Source organism: Rhincodon typus, chromosome 1 (genome assembly GCF_021869965.1).
Source record: "Rhincodon typus isolate 14 chromosome 1, sRhiTyp1.1, whole genome shotgun sequence".
Classification (NCBI taxonomy): Eukaryota; Metazoa; Chordata; class Chondrichthyes; order Orectolobiformes; family Rhincodontidae; genus Rhincodon; species Rhincodon typus.
In genome coordinates this window covers 177230434-177252931 of record NC_063332.1, presented here as the reverse complement: position 1 = coordinate 177252931, position 22498 = coordinate 177230434, and the positions used below count along the sequence as shown (strand labels likewise).

At 42.3% G+C, this 22498-nt stretch overlaps 1 protein-coding gene across 4 annotated transcripts in view; it reads left to right on the top strand.

Annotated features, from left to right (window-relative positions):
* Positions 1 to 16975, top strand: part of gne (glucosamine (UDP-N-acetyl)-2-epimerase/N-acetylmannosamine kinase) — a 71606-nt gene extending 54631 nt beyond the window's left edge. For 3 of the 4 annotated variants that reach the window (XM_020518980.2, XM_048596213.1, XM_048596221.1), the window contains exons 11-13: positions 2246 to 2428; positions 7774 to 7890; positions 10240 to 14095. In XM_020518980.2, the coding sequence (XP_020374569.1) occupies positions 2246 to 2428; positions 7774 to 7890; positions 10240 to 10475 (536 nt within the window). In that variant the 3' untranslated portion in view covers positions 10476 to 14095. Of the gene's footprint in view, positions 1 to 2245; positions 2429 to 7773; positions 7891 to 10239; positions 14096 to 15637 lie in introns of those variants that run through there. The other variant, XM_048596228.1, reaches the window with a different exon arrangement.
* The last annotated feature ends 5523 nt before the right edge of the window (positions 16976 to 22498 follow it).

Here is a 22498-nt window from a genome sequence, read left to right as displayed (position 1 = left end):
AAGGCTAAACAAGCAAGATATATAAAGGGAAATCAGTAGTTGTAATATATTTGGATTTGCAGAAGGCATTTGATACAGTGCCACACCTAAATCTACCTAATAAGTAGCCATACTCGATGTTTACTGAATAATGGTGTTTTGGGTAGTTTATTAGAATGGGTAGAGGATTGGCTAACTAATAGAATACAGGGGGCATTTTCAGGATGGCAACCTGTAACTAGTGGAGTGCCACAAGGATCAGTACTGGGGCCACAATTATTATTAATTTGTATTAATATCTTTGTCAAAGAAAGTGAATGTGGTATCGTCAAATTTGTGGACGACGCAAAGAGTCTATGGAGGGATATAGGCAGGTTAAGTGAGTGGGCAAAAAATAATGTCGGAAAATATGAAGTTATGAACTTTGGCAGGGAGACTAGAAGAGCTGAATATTAAGTGGAGAGATACTGCAGAAAACTTGTGCAAAGAGGGATTTGGGAGTCCTTCTCCATCAATCACAAAAAGCTAGCCTTCAAGTTCATTGGGTAATAGGGAAGGCAAATGAAATGTTGGCCTTTATTTCAAAGGGAATGAAGTATAAAAGTCCATCTAAAGAAGTCTAAAGAAAGATGCACTGTTAGTGGAAACAGGCTAAAGAAGGTTCATTATGTTGATCCTAGGATTTTCTTTTGAGGGGAGGTTGAGTAGGTTGATCTTGTATTCAGTTAGAACGATGAGAGATCTTATTGAAGAATAGAAGATTCTTTGAAGTCTTTAATAGGATAGATGCAGAGAAGTGGAGAGAGAGTTTACCTTGTGGGAGAGCCTAGGACCAAAGGTTATAATCTCAGAGTGAGGGGTCTCAGGGGCAGAATTGAGGAGGATTTTCTGCTCCGAAGGCAGTGAATCTGTGGAATTCTCTACCAAAACTGGCTTTACAAGCTGGATTATAAAGTTACGTTCAAGGCTGAGATATAGCCTTAATCAGTAAGTGAATCGAGGGTTATGGAGAAAAGGTGGGAAAATTAAGTTGACGATTATCAGATCAGCTGTGATCTCATTGAATGGTGAAGGAGACTCGATGAGCCAAATGACCTACCTCTGTTGCTATGTCTCATGGCTTTTATAGCTACATGGAGTGATCTAGATGTATTCTTTCCAAGTGTTATTGTCTTGATGTGATTACCTCAACTAATAAATAATTAATTTCTGTGTTCTCCTTTAGATTCAAGTTAAAATTATACTGAGTTCTGAAGAAGGGTCACTGATTTGAAAGGTTAACTGTTTCTCTCTCCACAGATGCTGCCGGACCTGCTGAGTTTCTGTGTTTAAAATTTCTGTGTTTGTTTAAAATTGTACTATTTAGTATCGTGAACAAAGAAAAAGAAAATTACAGCACAGGAACAGGCCCTTCGGCCCTCCAAGCCTGCGCCGATCCAGATCCTCTATCTAAACCTGTCGCCTATTTTCCAAGGATCTGTATCCCTCTGCTCCCTGCCCATTCATGTATCTGTCTAGATACATCTTAAATGACGCTATCATGCCCGCCTCTACCACCTCCGCTGGCAACGTGTTCCAGGCACCCACCACCTCTGCGTAAAGAACTTTCCAGGCATATCTCCCTTAAACTTTTCCCCTCTCACCTTGAAAAAGTGACCCCTAGTAATTGAGTCCCCCACTCTGGGGGAAAAAGCTTCTTGCTATCCACCCTGTCTATACCTCATGATTTTGTAGACCTCAATCAGGTCCCCCCCTCAACCTCCGTCTTTCTAATGTAAATAATCCTAATCTACTCAGCCTCTCTTCATAGCTAGTGCCCTCCGTATCAGGCAACATCCTGGTGAACCTCCTCTGCACCCTCTCCAAAGCATCTACATCCTTTTGGTAATGTGGCGACCAGAACTGTACGCAGTATTCCAAATGCGGTCGAACCAAAGTCCTATACAACTGTAACATGACCTGCCAACTCTTGTACTCAATACCCCGTCCGATGAATGAAAGCATGCCGTATGCCTTCTTGACACTCTATCCACCTGTGTTGCCACCTTCAGGGTACAATGGACCTGAACACCCAGATCTCTCTGTACATCAATTTGACAGTCTATTTTGGTGTAATTTGATTGTGTTTGAAGATTGAATTAAGAACGATTGATAGAATCATAAGATCCTGGAGGATGCAGTCAGCTTGAAAATTGCGATGTCTGTGAAGTGTAAAGTTCATGTGGTAATCGGTGATACCTAACAAAGAATGAATTTTGTTCACTAGGAATTGGAGGGGGAATCATTCACAATAACGAGCTGATTCATGGCAGTATGTTCTGTGCTGCTGAGTTTGGTCACATCATGGTGTCAATGGATGGACCTGAATGCACGTGTGGGAGTAGGGGCTGTATAGAAGCATACGCTTCAGGAATAGCATTACAAAGAGAGGCAAAGAGGTTACATGATGGTAAGTGACACAACTTCCAAAAATTTAAATATTTTTCATTTAACAAAATGACAATAACATCGTTTCGAATGGGAACCTAACAGTGGAATTCGGAGGCCATCTTAAATCCATTGATGTGTGGAACCTAGAGCAGGCGTGTTGGCTACATAGAAGAATCTGTGTTGTGGCTCTACAGACCACATACAGAGATTAATTATGTTTCCATTGATTCACAGCTAGTTCTGGTTGAAAAGCCAATCAAGAGTCTGATCCTTGAAAACACAGCCACTGAGTCAAGGCGTCTAACCTCCTTACCCACTGCTTGAATAAGGCCGCCTCTAGATACAACATAGAATGAGTTCCAGTAACTCTTTGTTTTAAACACCTTCTTCCACAGTCCCTTGGGTTAGAGCAATGTCTCTTCCCATGTTTCTAGCTGTCCTTGAGAAGATGATCTGCCTTCTTGAGCTGCTGCATTCTATGTGCTGGAGGTTGACCCACAGTTCCCTTAAGGAGAGAATTCCGGGATTTTGACCCAGTGACACTGAAGAAATGCCAGTATATTTCCCTGATATGGAGATGCCTGTGTTGGACTGAGGTGGACAAAGTCAAAAATCACGCGACACCAGGTTATAGCCCAACAGGTTTATTTGAAAATGCAACCCTTTGGAATATAGCCCCTTCCTCAGGCGTAGTGTGAGAGAGCGTATAAGACACAGAATTTATAAGCAGAAAGGTGACAAACATGAAACTTGCCACCTCTTGTTGAATCTTTAATCAGTTAGGAAGGAGACTCCTGATTAAAATGCAAAATCCAAATTCCTTTCAAGTCATTGTCCCGAGATAATTAAAGGTTTTATCAATGTATACAAGAGGTGACATCTTAGGTCAGGCAATACATTTTAGGTGTAAGGTCTTGCTTAGAATCTGTCTGTTTTAAACTGGAGTCAGGTTTGTTTTTTCAGCAAAACAATGTATCTGCAACTACACAAAGTGTGTGTGTGAGAGAGAGAGACAGGGTCTGTGTAAGTGTTCGAGTGTGTGTTTATGTGAGAGAGAGAGAGAGAGAGTGTGTGTGTGTGTGTGTGTGTGTGAGAGAGGAGAGAGAGAGAGAGAGTGAGAGTGAGAGTATGGAAGTATATAATGTGGGGTCACCTGTAGTGCAACATGAACCCAAGATCATGAGGCCGTCCTCATGGTATGGAACTTGGCTATCAGTTTCTGCACGGCGACTCTGCGTTGTTATGTATCTCAAAGTCCACCTTGCAGGATGCTTACCTGAACATCTGAGGCTGAATGTCCTTGACCCCTGAAGTGTTCCCCCACTGGGAGGAAACACCCCTGTCCCGTGATCATTGCGCAGTGTCCATTCATCCATTGTTGTAACATCTGCATGGTTTCGCCAATATCCCATGCCTCGGAGCATCCTTGTCTGCAGTGTATGAGATAGACAACATTGGTCAAGTCACGCAAGTATTTGCTGTGTACATGGTGGGTGGTGTTCCCACGTAGTGCCCATGTCGATGATCTGACATGTCTTGCAGGGGTTGTCATGACAGGGTTGTGTGGTATTGTGGTCGATGTCGTCCTGAAGGCTGGGTGGTTTGCTGCGAGCAATGGACTGTTTAAGGTTTGACGGTGAGAAGCGGAGGCGTGGGGAAGATCACAGTGAAGTGCTCATTATCATCGATAATGTATTGAAGGCTGTGAAGAACATGACATAGTCTCTCTGCTCCTGGGAAGTACTGGATGACAAAGGGTACTGTATAGGCTGTATCTCATGTCTGTCTTCTGAGGAGGTCATTACAGTTTTTTGCTGTGGCACGTCGGAATTTCCTAATGAGGGTGGTGAGTGGGTTGGAGGGGAACTTCTAGGTGGTGATGCTCCCATGTATTTGCTGCCCTTGTCCTTTTAGATGGAAGTGGTCATGGGTTTGAAAGGCGCTGATTATGGATCTTTTGTGAATTGATGCAGATCATCTTGTAGATAGTACACACTATTGATACTTAGCATCACTAGTGGAGGGAACTGATCTTGCAGCCACTGTATTGAGTGGTGAGTCCAGTTGAGTTTTTGATCAATGGCAACACCCAAGATGTTCATAGTGGCGTGTTCAGTCAAGGTAACACCATTGAATGTCAAGGGGCAGTTAGAGGTGGTTTTTAGATTGCCCCTTATTGGAGATGGTCATTGCCTGCTATTTGCAGTAGCACAAATGTTACTTGCCACTTGTCAACCCAAGCCTGGCTATTGTCCAGGTCTTGATGTATTTGAACATGGACTGCTTCAGTATGTAAGGAGTCACAAATGGTGGTGAACATTGTGAAATAATCAGCAAATATCCCCAATTCTGACCTTTTGATGATGGGAAGGTCATTGAAGCCGCTGTAGATGGTTGGGCCTTGGGAACTCCTGCATAAACCTGGAGCTGAGATGATTGACCTCCAACAACCACGACCATTTTCCTATGTGTGAGGTTGACTCCAACCACCAGAGAGTTTGTCCCCTGAAACCCGTTGATTCTGGTTTTACTAGGTCTCCTTGATGCTACGCTCTGTCGATTGCAGCTTTGATGTCATGGGCACTCACACTTACCTCACTTCTGGAATTCAGCTCTTTTATCCTTGAGCCAAGGCTGTAATTAGATCAGGAGCTGAGTGGCCCTGGGGGAACCCAAACTGGGCATCACTGAGCAGATTATTGCTGAGCAAGTGCTGCTATCTGGTGATTGACCAGGTTGGATTTGGCCTACTTTTTGTATACAGGATGTACCTGGGCAATTTTCCACATTGTTGGGTAGATACCAGTGTTGTAACTGTAATGGAAGAGCTTGGCTAGGGGAGCAGCAAGTTCTGGAGCACAAATCTTCAGTACTATTATCGGAATGTTGTCAGGGCTCGCAGCCTATGCGGTATCCAGTTTTTCCATCCGTTTCTTGATAACAAGTGGAGCGAATCGAATCGACTGGAGACTGGTATCTGTAATGCTGGAGACCACTGGAGGAGATGGATTATCCACTTGGCATTTCTGCCTGAAGATTGCTGTGAATGCTTCAGCCTTATCTTTAGCGCTAATATGCTCACTCCTGCATCATTGAGGATGGGAATATTTTTGGAGCGTACTCTTCCAGTGAGTTGTTTAAGCATTCACCACCATTCATGATTAGATATTGCAGATCTACAGAGCTTAGATTTAATCTATTGGTTGTGGAGTCGCTTAGCTCTATCACTTGCTGCTAATGTGACTAGTCCTGTTTGATAGCTTCACCAGGTTACCACCTCATTTTCAGGTATACTGGTGCTGCTCCTGGTTTGCCCTCCTGTTCTCTCCGTTGAACCACAGTCGATCTCCTGGCTTGTTGCTAATGGTTAAGTGGGTGATATGCTAGGCCATGCGGTTACAGATTGTGCAAATTCTGCTGCTAATGCCTAAATTTTTTAAAAAACTGAACTGCTTCCATCACACTGAGGGGGTATTTCAGACTGTAACCACTGACTGTCTGAAAATGATTTTCATCATGTTGCGTCTGCTTCTTTTACCACTTTAAATCTATACCCTCTCATTTTAGAACATAGAACATAGTACAGCACAGTACAGGCCCTTCAGCCGACGATGTTGTGCTGAACTTTTACTCTAAATCTAAGATCTGTCTAACCTCCACCCCTACCTTATACTATCATCCATATGCCTATCTAATAGCAGCTTAAATGCTCCTAATGAGGCTGACTCCACTACCCTCTCTGGCAATGCATTCCACGCCGCGACCACTCTGAGTAAAGAACCTACCTCTGACGTCTCCCCTATATCTACCTCCACTCACTTTTTAAAACTATGCCCCCTCGTAATAGCTACCTCCACCCTAGGAAAAAGTCTCTGGCTGTCCACTCTATCTATACCTCTAATCATTTTGTACACCTCTATCAAGTCACCTCTCATCCTTCATCGTTCTAAAGAGAAAAGCCCTAGCTCTCTCAACCTTTCCTCGTAAGACCTTCCCTCCATTCCAGGCAACATCCTGGTAAAGAGATAGTAGGAACTGCAGATGCTGGTGAATCCGAGACAACAAGGTGCAGGGCTGGATGAACACAGCGGGCCAAGCAGCATCATAGGAGCAGAGAGGCTGACGTTTCGGGCCTAGACCCTTCATCAGAAAAGGATGGATCAACATCCTGGTAAATCTCCTCTGCACCTTTTCCAACGCTTCCACATCTTTCCTGTAATGAGGCGACCAGAACTGGACACGACACTCCAGATGTGACCAAACCAGGCTTTTGTATAGCTGCAGCATAACTTCACGGCTCTTCAACTCAATCCCTATATTAATGAAAGCTAACATACCATACGCCTTCTTAACAACTGTATCCACCTGGGTGGCAGCATTCAGGAACTGTGGACATGAACTCCAAGATCCCTCTGCTCCTCCACATTGCCAAGAATCTTTCCGTTAACCCTATATTCTGCTTTCAAATTTGTCCTTCCAAAATGAATCACCTCACACTTTTCAGGGTTAAACTCCATCTGCCACTTTTCAGCCCAGCTCTGCATCCTATCAGTGTCTCTTTGTAACCTAGAACAGCCGTCCACACTATCCACAACTCGACCCACCTTTGTATCGTCCGCGAACTTACTAATCCGTTCTTCCACTCCTACATCCAAATCATTTACAAAAATTACAAATAGAAGAGGACCCAGAACAGATCCTTGTGGTACACCACGCATAACTGAGCACCATGTTGAATATTTTCCGTCCACTACCACCCTGTGTCTTCTGAGGGTCAGCCAATTCTGAATCCAATCTGCCACATTTCCCCCTATCCCATGCCTCCTTACTTTCTGCATGAGCCTACCATGGGGAACCTTATCAAACGCTTTACTTAAATCCATGTATACCACATCCACTGCTCTATCTGTGGTTCTAGTCTATGGTTCCATTTATTTGATTAGTGAGGAAAACATTTTGTAGAAGCTTTTTGTTTGCACTTGTCAGGACAAGTGGCAAGAAAGAGCAAAGTAAAGGGAAAACATGTATGAGAGGAGAATACTGATTGGTTGGCAAGTGGAATCAGATAGAGGTATTGTGATGGGAAATATCAATTACTGATGACTGACAGTCAACTGCCCAGCTTTGTTTAAATTTTAAACAAGATAGGATGATTAAGGTTGGTTAAGGCAGTGCCCTGACAAATGGCTGACACCGTTTTGTTGAGTTGTCACAGTGCAGTCTGTGTAGACTTTCTTGTCTGTAACGAACAGGACCCTGTGTATTAATTGATGTGGCTTCCAGTGCAAGTTGCTGCGCCATTCACTGTTCTGAAAGGACTTCTTATCATCAGCTCTGTTTAATATTTCTGTTTGCCTCTTGCAGAAGATTTGCTCCTAGTGGAAGGAATGTCTCTCAAAAATGAGGAAACAGTGAGTGCAATTCATCTCATTCAAGCTGCAGAACGAGGGAGTACTGAGGCACGGAAAGTCCTCCGAACAGGTAATTCATAGCACGTGGAGAGTACACACTAATCTGATAAACTCTGCAGTGAGGTAAGTTAAGAAAGAGCAGTGGCTGCAGTTTGGATTACAGTAACATTGTTGTGATAGGAGGTGACAGTTTGGCCCTCAATCAGCTTCAACTTGTCATCATATTCATGAGACCTAGATCTAATTCATCTGATCAGCATCAGTGATTACCATTTACATTAAAATAATTTGTACCGGAAAACCTGGGCTTTTACCTGCAGGATTTCTTTGCTGATTGAGATGTAAAAGACAGGGAGGGAGGAAGGACGTTAAAATAATTACCTGAAGAAAAGTGAGAGAAAACAATTAAACCCTAAAGACTAACAAGTCCCCAGGACCAGATGGCCTCCCACATACAATTTTCAAGGAAAAGACTGCAGGGGTATTGCATTCTTTAGTTAGAATCTTCCAGTCAGAGGCTAGGAATCCTCTAGCGGGTAACTCACCTCCTGACTCCCCAAAGCCTGTTCACCATCTACAAGGTACAAGTCAGGAGTGTGATGGAATACTCCCCACTTGCCTGGATGGGTGCAGCTCCAACAACACTCAAGAACCTTGACACCATCCAGAACAAAGCAGGTGTGAAGGCTCGTAAAATCAATTAGCTTGGAAAAAAATATTGGTTGGCTAATCCATGTAGAGAATAGGGATGAATGGATCTTTTTCAGGTTGGCAAGCTGTAATTAGTGTATTACCACTGTGATCGGTGCTGGGACCTCACTCTAACAATCTATATCAATGACTTGCATGGAGGCACCAAATGTATAGTAACATAAAGCTACCAATCACACCAAGAGAGTTGCTCAGTGGTTAGCACTGCTGCCTCACAGTGCCAGAGGCCCAGGTTCGATTCCACCCTCAGGTGACTGTACATATGGAGTTTGTGCAACCTCGCCATGAGTTTGCACATTCTCCCTGTGTCTGCATGAGTTTCCTCCCACAGTCCAAAGATGTGCAGGCTAGGTGGATTGGCCATGCTAAATTGCCTATAGTGTTCAGGGATGTATAGATTAGGTGGGTTACAGGGGCATGGGTCTGGGTGGGATGTTCTGAGGGTCGGTGTGGACTTGTTGGGCCGAAGGGCCTGTTTCCACACTGTAGGGATTCTATGGATAAAAGATGAGTAGGAAAATAAGTTGTCAAGAAGACGAAGAGAGTCTGCAAAGATTAAGGTTAAGTGAATGAGCAAGAAACTTCCACATGGAGTATTATGTGGGTCAATGTGAACCGATCAATTTTGGTGGAAAGAATAGAAAAACAATATACTGTTAAATGGAGAGAGATTGTGTTAAAGGGGTTCTGGGTGCCCGATTATCTGAATCACACAGTTAGTTTGTAGTTACAGTAAATGGAATGTTGATGTTTATTATAGTGGGAATGGAATAGAAAAGCGAAGAAATTTCATTGCAGCTGTACAGATCACATCTGAAGTAATGTTTTGGTCTCCTTATTAGAAGTGGGAATTAATTGCATTAGAAGCAGTTCAGAGAAATTCCACTTGTTTTTTTCCTGCGATAAAGGGCTGATACTATGAAGAAAGGTTTGTGTCCATTTCCATTGGAACGTAGCAGAATTAAAGGTGATCTTATTGAAATGTATAAGACCTTGAGATGATTGGATAGGGTAGATACCAGAGATGTGTTCCTTTGTGAGAGAAGCTAATGCTAGTGAACACAATTTAAAAATGAGGTCTCCTTTTCAATATGAAGATGAGTGTGTTTTGTCTCGGGATTTGGGAGCAGCCTAGCCAGAGATACCGCAGAGGCTGAGTCATTGAATTTATTCAAGTCTGTGTTAGCGATTTTTGATCAACGCCAGAGTCTGGAATTGTGGGGACTTGCAGGAAAGTAGAGCTGAGACCAGACCCATGGTCGTATTGAATGGTGCAGGAGGATAGAAAAATGGAATCGTCTAGTCTGTTCATGAGTCTAATGTTCCTGTCAGCCCAGGTGAACAGCATTTGGTGCCAGGTAAGGCATGGGTAGCAGCCTCTCAGACAACCTGAAGTTTACAGATTTATAGAATTGGCAGAGCAGGAAATCCCCAGACTGAACAGTGTCCAGAACATTGCAATTTTTTTATATCGAGTAATTAACTCAATTTCTTATTTAACTTCTAAAACTCATTGCTTACATTTTATATTCTACTACGTTGCATCAGTGATGTAACCTAGCTATTATAGCTTATTAATGCAGTGCAGAGAAGGCTATTCAATCCATCAAATCTGTAACAGCTCTTTAAAATAAGTGTGAATAAGCTGCTCTGATGCCTTTGTTTTTAATTTTGTGATAATCAAGCATAATCTTGTTATTTTTCACAGCTGGCTGTGCACTTGGAATCGGTATTACAAACATTCTGCACACACTGAATCCAGCTCTTGTTATTCTCTCTGGAGTTTTAGCTGCTCACAATGAGAGTATTGTGAAAGAGGTGATCGCCCAACGAGCCCTGCCATCCACACAAACCGTTGAAATAGCTGTGTCTCATCTTTCTGATCCTGCTCTCCTTGGAGCAGCCAGTATGGTTTTAGATTATGCAACACGCAGAACCTATTAGACCAATGGGAGTCTGTTCCCAGAACTGACCATGTTTCCATTTAGAAATCTGAAATTAATTTAAGCTTTATTCTTAACCTTTCTTCTTTATTTGTTGAGTCTTCCATGTGAATTTAGTACTGCCCCAAAACCAGCTTAATTCAGATGAAAGATTGAGTGGAACTGTCTTTCAGATTGTGTTAGTTTATAACTTCTATTCTATTAACAACACTATTTCCAAAACACACACTCCCACAGCCTCACATTTGTGCAATTCAGAGATACTATATTCCTGTGAAATTCCAGAATGAAGTCTAAACTATCCTTTGGCTTAAGCCACGGCTGCCAAAATGGAGTCAGGACCCCAATGGGGCTGTGGGTTAAAATTCTTGAGAAATCTGAGGTAGTCATGGTTGCCATGGAATTCAGACCAAGTAACAATAATTGCGCTCTCACTCAGGCCCTGCTCTCGCTGAGGGGTCTCGATTTTCAAGTTAAGATAGGGTTATAGTGGGAAACAATTTGGGAAATGCTGGCTTTCCAGTGAAATATAAAAATTTTGAGTTCATGTCCGAGGTGTTTTGATCAACAACACTATTAGTTCAAAGGGGTCATAGAAATTAAAATCAGCATGTTGCTGTGCCTTGTAACGTGTTATGTTGCAGAATTTGTTCATCATCTTATTGCCGTTAAGGCAAAGCAATCCTGGAGCTAAACCTTCGATCTTGATTTAAATTATGTTCCAGAAACCTTATGGAGTTTGCAGACACTTAAACCCTTCGAAAAGGAAATCAAGCTTTTAGTCTCAAGTTTGCGGTCCACGTAGGCCACTTTGGTACAGCTTCCAATTAGGTTATGTATTTACATTTTCACCTTACAACCTTGACAAAACAGCAGCGGTTCATAAACCTGCTGTTGAACAAGAGGGAGGTGAAACTGCCTTCTTTCATTTCAGCATTTTGAAAATGACTCCAGTTTTTACTCACGCCCCAATTAGAAACTCATCCTTCACATCCTTAGCCTGACAGAGCTTTAAAACCCTCCCAGTCCCAGGATCTCTGACATTTTTACTCCTAAGGACGGAAAATGTGGCAAACTTGTTAGAGACATGTTTGACGGGCGACTTCCTGTAGGCAGAGTTTCTTCCGCATTTAGTAAAAATTCCTGATTGAACTTATCTACAAGAAATCCTGGAGAATATGGTAAGCTAGAGTAAGTGTGTCAGGTCAAATGAAGAGAAGGGCAGGGTGGGGGAGACTCATGTGGAGCATAAGCTCAGACATATACCAGTTGGGCTGAATGGTCTGTTGATGAACTGTAAGGAAGGATTGTGAAAATCTTGGGAGGAGGAAACCAAATAGATGGAGGCACAACTGTATGGGACAGGTGGATAAAAGTCAGCTTTCCAAGGGCAGGACAAAATTATGGAATTGGTTTGACTGCAACTTGATGACAGACAGCAAACTTCGGGAACCTCTTTAACACATTAGAATGTTATAAATGATCATCTAAAGGTAACCCTGCCACAATTACTTGTACCTTTTCAATGCATTAATCAGTAAATGAGCAACATGTACCTTTAGATTCATGACTGCTTCAGTGTGATGTGTGGTTGATAGGGCAAATTGGGAGCAAGTTGTTTTCTGTATCGGGAGCTTTGCTGAACTGCTAGAGAGGAGAGGTTGCGAAGTGAGAACCGCTGTTGGAGCAAGGCATGGGTAACTGAGCGAAGGCAGTAGCAGTGGCTCCAACAGTCTAAAGTGGAGAGGAGCTGCTAGTTAGAGAACAGATGGCAGTAGTTCCTGTTCCCAGAATCTCCCCTCGGACTGCAGCAATAATGTCCCACACTCACAAGGAATGAACATCCTACAGTCAGGGGGAATGGGGGGAGCAGATGCCTGGCCGGGCTACTTGTGAACAAATGCTTCATTGGCTGCCTGCTGCCCACTGCCCGGCCAATCATTGAAATGCATATTTTTCTGGTTTCCCCCACTGGACAGTTCCACCCACAAACACTAACTAGTTATACATGGCATAGTTCACACAAAGACTAGACATACAGAAAAATTTGTAGCTGCCATGGAAAAGATGGCACGCAAGATTTTATAAATCCAAAGAATTATAATCTCATACCAAATGGGGACCATTCTCTGATGGAACTCCCAAAAAGGACTTAATATATTGAGCGCAGAAATGATTTGTCCCAGGCATTTGTCACTGTTTATATTGTGTGCTGAGCTGAATATGTTTAAATTAAATTCTACATAACTTGTTTGTGTATCACTGTAGTTAAATGAGAAATAAGAATTATATTTCCATTGCATCGTGAAATTAATTCATTATCTTGGAGCAGCTTTTGCTGGAATTCAAGTCACCAAACAGCAGTATTTTAATAACTTTTTTTCTGAGCATTACTGGTCCTTTAAGAAAAATGAAATCTTAACCATGGTCTGGCCTTCACTAGTAGGTTAGTATTAACAGGACAACAATAATTTGTTCAGTTTCTTCTCCAATTTGCCAACCTTGAAACCTAAACTTTTTTATAATTTATGTCAATCACTCATATGAACTTTCAAATTAAATCAGTGACATAAATTTAAAAAGTTACAGTCCATGCAACTTCTTCCTTTCTCTGCCAGTACTGCCTTTGTCTAAAATGGTAAAAATAGAGTAAATTAATGGTGATGATGAATTCTGTGATCAGAGTTAATTATCACAAACCTCCTTAGGGAGGAAGGGATGTGGCTTTTTTAGTACATATGGCTGTCATGGTGGTAGGTAAGTTATAAGGCAGACAAGTCAAGAATTTTATTTTTGTTTTTTGAGGGTAAGGATGGGGGAGGTAGATGGATTGATTACAGGGCAGCTAAGATAGTGTTTGTTTACAAGGAAGTAAAGACTAAACTATAATGTAGAAAAAGAAATACATCTTTTGCTTTAATATTAGCAGAATTAATGTTTCCGACCTTTATCTGCAGTAAAATTTAGGCAAAATGTTGTTGTCTTTGCCTGTTTTGAAGTTTTGTTTTCCACTTCTGTAAAATTTAAGAATGAAGGTAATGATTGTAATTAATTTATTGCCTAATTGTATCAAAATGGCAAAATCACTGATTGTGTTAGTAAATGAAAAGCTGTGGGGATTTTTACATGAACAAGGAGGGAGCTATGTCTCCCACACCCATCACCACTGAAGCTTTCTGTATGTTTCCTGTTCCTATTAATTGGGTTTAGTGAAGAAATATTAACCCAAGGTTTTGGAAATTTGAGTTATTAAAAGTCTATCGATGGAAATCCTAACTTTTTTATAACCTTTGTTCAGTGAATCTTAATTAGTGTGCCACAAAAAAGAATTTTTAATGTTAATTAAAGTACAGTGTTGCAATCCTAACATTGTTGTTGGGACCCTAGCTCACTGGAGTTTATTTATGTTGCTTGGCTCCATGATGTAAGTGAAAGTTCTGTACACTGCTGTATATGGTAACTGCAGTGTCCTGACCATCAGACGTTAAAAATTTTAGAATGCAACAAAGTTGCTTAACTCTCTGATGTTTAGGTAGAGGCAGGTTTACAAAATGTTTGCAGCAATGGCACATTTATACTGATAAGCTGAATATCATTTTAAATAAAAATGAAGGACTTGAATTCCTATGTTCTCCAGTCTGCTGTTTTAGTTTTAATTTTACTTAATATTCTATTCTAACCAAGTTTATGTTTTAAAAAGGAGTTCAAAATACTTTTATTGGTATTTTCTGGTTTTCTTCTATCATGGCTTTCTATTTGTGTCTCAGTGGATAGCACCTTCAACTTGCTCATAGATTGTGGGTTCAAATTCTGTTGAAGGCTGACAAATCCAGTGCAGTACCAGACAACGCTGCACTATCAGAAGTGTGTTCCTTCAGATGAGATACTAAACTGCTTCCCCATTTGCCTGGAGTTAAAAGATCCCATGGCATTATTTTGGAAGAGAGCAAGAAGTTTTCCATAGTGTCCTGGACAATATTTATCCCTCAGTAAAACAGATTTGTCATTATTACATTTGCTCCTTGTGGGAATTTTCAGTCTGTGCTGTCTGCCCAGATTGATCGTTGATAAGTTGGCCAACCTGACAAATGGCATCTCTGACATCACAAGTGTAATGATGGATTGGTGATACAGATCCCACACAGATCTCCAATCAATCCCTTGAATAAACCAACATTTATTCTAACACTCAGTCAATGTCTGTCACTTCTCAATGGCATTAACTCAAACTCCAGTGGATTTTCAGTCTGTCTGGAGAGATGAAATCTTTTGAGGACATCGATGCCTACTCATTCCTCATGAAGCTAACGTTCTTACAGTACATCCTTTGATCAAGTAGCACATTCTGCAGCTGTGAGGGTGCCTGCTGGTTGCTGCATGGGCACTCTGTGTGGTTGCACCCATATCTCTATGCCACTCTCTTCCTCATTGGAGTCAATGCTGACTGGGCAGCCAAATGGAACATTCACTACAATGAACTGCCTTTGTCCTCCCTCCAAAGACTGCTCCATTCAAGTCACCATTGTCTTATCAGACCAAAGGGCTGCTTTCATTAGAGAGAGAGAGAGAGAGAGAGACAACTAGTGGTTTAACCTGAGGGCCACCATACCTCAGGTGAGGAGAGTGGTTGAGATGGAGAGTCTTTCATGGTGACCTCAGCCAGAGACGGGAATTGAACCCATGTTGTTGGCATCACGCTGCTTTGCTAAATTGACTCCCAAAGGCTGCTACTGACCTGGGGGACACCCTTCCACTGGCAGCACTTCATTTTTGCCTCCCCTTCTGCAGTATTTCCTCAACTGTTTATTTACTTCTTGAAAGGATGGCCTCCAGGCATATTCATGGTGTGTCTTACCAGATCCTTTCACAATTCAACTACCTCCCAAAGGAGTTGGTACTCTCCACAATGAAAAAAAGCCAGAAAAGCTCAGGAGTAGTGAAAACTGCTGATGCTGGAGTCAGCAATAACACAGTGTGGAGCTGAAGGAACACAGCAGGCCAGGCAGCATCAGAGGAGCAGGAAAGCTGACATTTCGGGTTGGGACCCTTGCCTGCTGTGTTCCTCCAGCTCCACACTGTGTTATCTCAGAAAAGCTCAGGAATTGGCTGTTAAATGATACTAATTAGGTGCCAATCACTGATTTGTCTGTTTCCATGTCACAGGATAACGTTAGGAACCTGGCCAATCACACCTGTACTTCGCAATAAACAACTGCACCTCCCAGTCGCAAACCATTTCAACTCCCCCTCCCATTCCTCAGACGACATGTCCATCCTGGGCCTCCTGCAGTGCCACAACGATGCCACCTGAAGGTTACAGGAACAGCAACTCATATTCCGCTTGGGAGCCCTGCAGCCAATGGTATCAATGTGGATTTCACAAGCTTCAAAATCTCCCCTCCCCCTACCGCATCCCAAAACCAGCCCAGCTCGTCCCCGCCTCCCTAACCTGTTCTTACTCCCACCTATCCCCTCCTCCCACCTCAAGCCGCACCCCCATCTCCTACCTACTAACCTCATCCCGCCCCCTTGACCTGTCCGTCCTCCCTGGACTGACCTATCTCCTCCCTACCTACACTCACCTTTACTGGCTCCATCCCTGCCTCTTTGACCTTTCTGTCTCCTCTCCACCCATCTTCTCCTCTATCCATCTTCTATCAGCCTCCCCCTCTCTCCCTATTTATTTCAGAACCTCCTTCCCCTCCCCCATTTCTGATGAAGGGTCTAGGCCCGAAACGTCAGTCTTCCTGCTCCTCTGATGCTGCTTGGCCTGCTGTGTTCATTCAGCTCCATACCTCGTTATCTCAGATTCTCCAGCATCTGCAGTTCCTACTATCTCTCACTACACCTGTACTTTCATTCCTATCACGACAGACAGTAAAATCCTGTCCTTACTGTGAACTTTATTTTTCTCCCTGGATTATAGGAATTGTTGAAACAAGATCTGTGAACAAAGGTCAAGATCAGCAGAGATGCTTTCAGAGATTAATTTCATTCAATGATATTAATAGGTCTGTTTGTAACCTCCTCTAACCCACACACCCTTACTTCTCTCTGTTACTTCCTCCAGCCCATACACCCCTCCCTTTGTCTGTAAACTCTCCAGCCACTTGCACATCTCAATATCTCTCTAACTTCCTGCAGCTCCTACACCCCTCTATATTTCTGTAATGTCCTGCAGCAACTACACCCCTCCATATCTCTATAACCCCCTCCAGCACCTAACCCTACCCTATCTCTGTAACCTTGTCCAGCCCCTATAGCTCTCCCTATCTCTGTAATCTCCTCCACACCTTACATCCCTTCCTATCTCTGCAACCTCCTACAGTCTCTGTAACATCCCTTTGATCCCTGCTTCTACAATGTTGGAACACACACACCACATCCCTCAACCTCTCTCTGCGGAAATCATTAAAACCTATTTGACCAAGTCTTTCATCACCTGACCTTTATGTTGATTACTGTCAAATCTAGTCACTAATCTGGTCTGTTAGGACTTTGTGACATTTTACCATGTTAAACAAACTGTAAATGCATTTTATTGTTCTATAAAACAATAGGTGCAGTTTATCTGCTGTTTTTAAAAAAATAGGCTTGAACAAAAATCACTTCAATAAGCTGCATGGAAATACGGGTCAATAATGCAAGAAAATGTCACTCAACTGCCTTCACACGCTGCTGCTTTCTCTCTCACACGCCCTATCTTTGAAAAAAACATACTTGGCCCTTCAAAACTCTGCAACTCTGATTGACTGGAGTCTTCTGGACCACACTGTTCATTAGGACAAGGCAGGAACTAGACAAGGTGTCCCGAGTAGCAGATCACAGCATCTGGAATCCCAACAAACAGATTATCAGTCAGTCTCAAAAAGTAAAGGTGTCACCCACGATGCGTGGAATTAACACAATTGACAAGGCTCCTGTCCTGCTTTGCGTACACCCATAACCACCCCAGCAAACTAAGGCTTATAAGTAACAAGCGGGACAGAACACCAACACTTCACCAGAGGTGCACTGATGATGTTACTTAGCAGGATGACGAAACGTCTACAGTCAAACACACCGGCTCAACAAACAAGTCTACAACCTCATCCACAACCCGATCTAGAATCTTCTCAAAACCTTTAAACAATTTTGAAATCTTGTCTGATCATATGATCGCTGTCAGAGGACTGAAGAACTGCTAATGTCTCCCTTTTATTAGAAAAGGGAGGAAGGGAGCTGAAAGATGGGATTAGTGTAGTTTAGAGGAGGCAATGGCCTAGTGGTATTATCGGTGGACTGTTAAGCCAGAGACCTAGATAACATTCTGGGGAACTGAGTTCAAATCGCACCATGGCAGATGGTGGAATTTGAATTCAATAAAAATATCTGGAATTAAGAGTCTAATGATGACCATGAATCCATTGTCAATTGTTGGAAAAACCCATCTGATTCACTAATGTCCTTTAGGGGAAGCTGCAATCCTTACCTGGTCTGACCTACATGTGACTCCAGACCCACAGCAACGTGGTTGAGCAATTAGGGATGGGCAATAAATGCTGCCGAGCCAGCAACACCCTCATCCTGTGAATGAATAAAAACAAAGTCAGATCTTAAAAGATTAAAAAGGTAAGGCCTGTTGTACTGAACCAGCTATGAAGTGACACACCTACTGTGCAATGAAAGTGAAATAAAGGAGTTTTCAGGTCCTTTTAGAAGCTGTTTTGCTCAGTTCATTTGCAGGAAATGGGAACGCTTCTGTGGGAAAAACAACTTAGTTACTGAATCAGAGATAGCAAGAACTGCAGATGCAGAGATAACAGTGTGGAGCTGGAGGAACAGCATTCCTGACCCGGAACGTCAACTTTCCTGCTGCTCTGATGCTGCCTGGCCCGCTGTGTTCCTCCAGCTCCACACTGTGTTATCAGTTACTGAATTACTGCTGCAGAATCCTGACCTCAAATTTATAACCTCTTCACTTTGAAACAGAAATTTTCTAGCAAATAACAGGACTGTAATGGTATTGGACTGAACTGACTTCCATCTTCATAAGAACCAAAAGAACTGCAGATGCTGTAAATTAGAAACAAAAACAAAAGTTGCTGGAAAAGCTCAGCAGTTCTGAGGAAGGGTCACCGGGCCCGAAACGTTAACTCTGATTTCTCTTCACAGATGCTGCCAGACCTGCTGAGCTTTTCCAACAACTTCTGTTTTTGTTTTATCTTTAAAAGCCTCTTCTTTCTGCATCTACTTTTTATATTTGTAATGGTCTAACTTCTACTTTCACCAATAGTTATGCAATAAATTAATCTTTGATCTTGTTTGAAATCAAAGCAATGCTAATTTCAAAAAAATGTTAGAACAGACAAAAATGAAAAGGTGCTAAATGAGCGATATTAATTCAGTTAATTAATGACAACGTGGACAACATTTGATGGTGATGACACCCTGTTTTGTGCTCTATCGTTGATACACTCCCATATCATGTTTTATAGACTCATATCTTGGGAACTGCAAGTGATCATTAGGAATCTGTTTGTGGGGGCACATTGTGGGTTAGTTACTGCATTTTTATCTTGGGCACTTTGGTTCAAATCAAGTCCATCCCAATAAAGCTTCCCTTCTTTATGTGGCTGGTGCACTAGGCAACTCTGAGTTCCTGTAGATTCATCACTGATCTTTAATGCAATCTCAGGGAATGCACACAAATATAGACATGGTTTATTGGTCCCCAACTAACCCAGTATTAAAAAAAGTGTCCAACACAGAAACAGGCCATTTGGTCCATCCAGCTAATGCTGGTGTTTAGATTTGACTTGTATTTCTTTTCAACTTTCTGAAGTAGCATCACCTTCTGTTCTCTTCCTGCTTGTGTGCTCATCAAACTTACACTGAAACAAATCAACATCATTCATTTCTACCAATCCCTGTGGGAAAAAGTTTTACACTCTGCTATTTGGATAAAGAACTTTCTTCTGAAAGCCTGATTGGATTTCATGGTGACTATCTAGTATTGATTTCCTCTACTTACGCTCTTCCCAACAAGAGGAAGCTCTCTGTATCCACTCCAGCATTTTAAAGATCTCCTGTAGGTCACCCCTCAGCCTTCCCATTTCACCCCTATGTTTCTGCTGTCATCCTTATAAATCTATCTTTAGTGCCTCTATATTCTTTTGTAAAATGGCAATCTGTGCTCCATCCAAACGTTCAACAGTTTAACTTCTCTATAACCTGACTTCTGGAGGTTAAACCTTATTGCTTGGATTATTATTGTCATTAACATGTGTCGCTACATATAGCGAATTATGCTTTCATGATTTTGGTTCTTATTTTTAAACTAATATGTGGACTTCCTACTTTTCTTGGCCTCAGAGAGATGTAAAGCCTCAGGCTTACTAATGTTGAAATTCAATTGTCAATTATTCCTTTGGCATCTGTTCATACTTGGATGATGATGGACTGCACTGCGTGCCTGCCCCTTACGGATTGGACACTCTTGTGGCTGTAGATTTCAATTAATAAGTGTCAGTGCCAACTGGCTCAGATGATCAGTGCTGATGTTTCTCCCTGCAGTGGGTGCTCTTTCCCACTATCTGGTCACTTCGGTTGCCCTCTGCTATTTCCATCTCCTTTCTGTCTATGTGTCACCGTTCACTCTGATTTGCAGCAAGGACTTCCCTTGCATTGGCTGTGATCCTGGCCAATGTGAAGCCTCACTTGCAGATATATTGATCAGATCATAGGTGACCCATGTCACAATCTCATGCTGATTGTGAGCTCATGTAGAGCATGTCTGTGCCCATGTGGCCATCATCAATTTGACCGTATGACCCAGATAAGAGAGTTACCACTGTCTGGAGATCTGTGCATCCCTGCATTTTGGTGGACTACTGTATTGAGCACTGCCAAAGTATGACCAATATTTACCTGAAACAGCAGTGATGACAATCTGCTCAGCTGCTTTTCTGAGCTTATCCATGCTTTACTACTGTCAAGAAAGCTGACAAGCACAGGCCTGGACACTTGTTTTCTCAGTTGGTTTTTGGTCCACACTTTGGCAGGTCAGCTGCGGTCTTTGAAATCCTGGTTTCAGTAAATGTCAGCACCAAAGAACTGGTTGCTGATTACTGTTGATTGAATGTATATGAAGCTGTTGGTGACCTCCTGAGTGAAGTTGTCAATGTTGATGGAGTCTCTAATCCTTGCCAATAACTTTGGTCTTCCTTATCCTGGTCACTAATTATACAAACAACCATCAGGGTGATCCCAAGAAGTGCTTCTTCAGGCAAAAGGTAATGCAATTCTGGAATTCACTCTCCCAGAAAAGCTGTGAGTGCTGAGAATTGATTGGAGCTTTCAGAATTAAAATAACCAAGCTTTCATTTGATAAGGGTGTCAGAGATGTGGGGAACACACATAAGTCTGGTTGTGACACAGATCAGCCGGATGGAATTCTTTATAAGATTCCCAAAAAAAAAAGTGCCTCCAAAGCAGAGTCCAGGTTTTATCTCCCATTTCCTCACATCACAAAAATGAGGAATTCAGCCTGTCTTTTTCCCCATGGTCTGAGGGGCTGCATTTTATCCTTGTGTTGAGTTCAGGAACTGACAGTAAATATCCAAGGTGTAGCCAAGCACCAACTAGACAGAGTTCCACTTTACCCATAGTCTGTTGCTGTGATATTTAGATTTACATCTTTATTAGATCCAGCGAGCTTCCTGTAAGTTAATGTCCAAACCTTTCACTTCTTTAGGTCTGAGATAACAAGGTGTAGAGCTGGATGAACACAGTAGGCCAGGTCTACACCTTGTTATCTCAGATTTTCCAGCATCTGAAGATCCTACTATCTCTGATACAATTTTAACGCCACTGCGAAGCCTCTTCTAAGGATGCCTACCCTGAAGAAGTTACCCTCCTCCCTCCGGACAAACCTCAGGGGATCTCTCTCCCACTGCAACTGTCTGTTTCCTCTCCACCTATCTTGTCCTCGATCCATCTTACATCCGCCTCCCCTCTCTCCCCATTTATTTCAGAACCCCCTTCCCCTCCCCCATTTCTGAAGAAGGGTCTAGGCCCGAAACGTCAGCCTTCCTGCTCCTATGATGCTGCTTGACCTGCTGTGTTCATCCAGCTCTACACCTTGTTATCTCAGATTTTCCAGCATCTGCAGTTCCTACTATCTCTGATACTTCTTTAGGTCTTATGGCTTTGGGTAAAACCAAAGCTTTTTTTCTATCAAGACAGACCAAATTGGAAATTTGATGTCAAACAGGAGCACTAGTTTTATAATTATGGTTTTATTTCTATATTACTGACATTGGTAAAAACCATGCAGATGATTTAAAATACTCATTCATTCATTTCTCTCATATTTGGGCACATTTGATTCTACTCAGAAATAGATGGGTTGAAAAAGCTGGTCAGGCTGCATCAGAGTAACAGGAGAGTCAACGTTTCAGGTTGGGGCCCTTCATCAGAATCAGTTTTAATAAAGGAACCCAAACTAAAATGTCAACTTTCCTGTTCCTCTGAAGCTGCCTGACCTGCTGTGTTCCTCCAGCTCCACACTGTGTTGAGTCTGACTCCAGCATCTGCAGTTCTTGCTATCTCTGGGTTGAAAAAGATAGTGCTTGTTAATTATGTTGTCCAAATTATTCTGGAGGTAATGGCTGAGTGGTATTATCCCTAGACTATTAATCTAAAGGCCTAGATATTGGGGACTTGGGTTCAAATCCTGCCACAGCAGATGGTAGAACTTAAATTCATTAAAAATCTGGAAATTGAGAATGTAATGATGATCATGAATCAATTGTTGATTGTTGGAAAAACCCACCTGGTTCACTAATGTCCTTTAAGGAAGGAAACTTGCCTGATCTGGCCTATATGTGACTCCAAACCCACAGCAATGTGGTTGACTCTTAACTGTCATCTGGGCAATTAGGGATGGGGCAATAAATGCTACCTAGCCAACTGCACTCACACCAAGTGAATGAATGTTTAAAATAACCATTACAGTCGAGAGAGAGAGTGGACCATCAATAG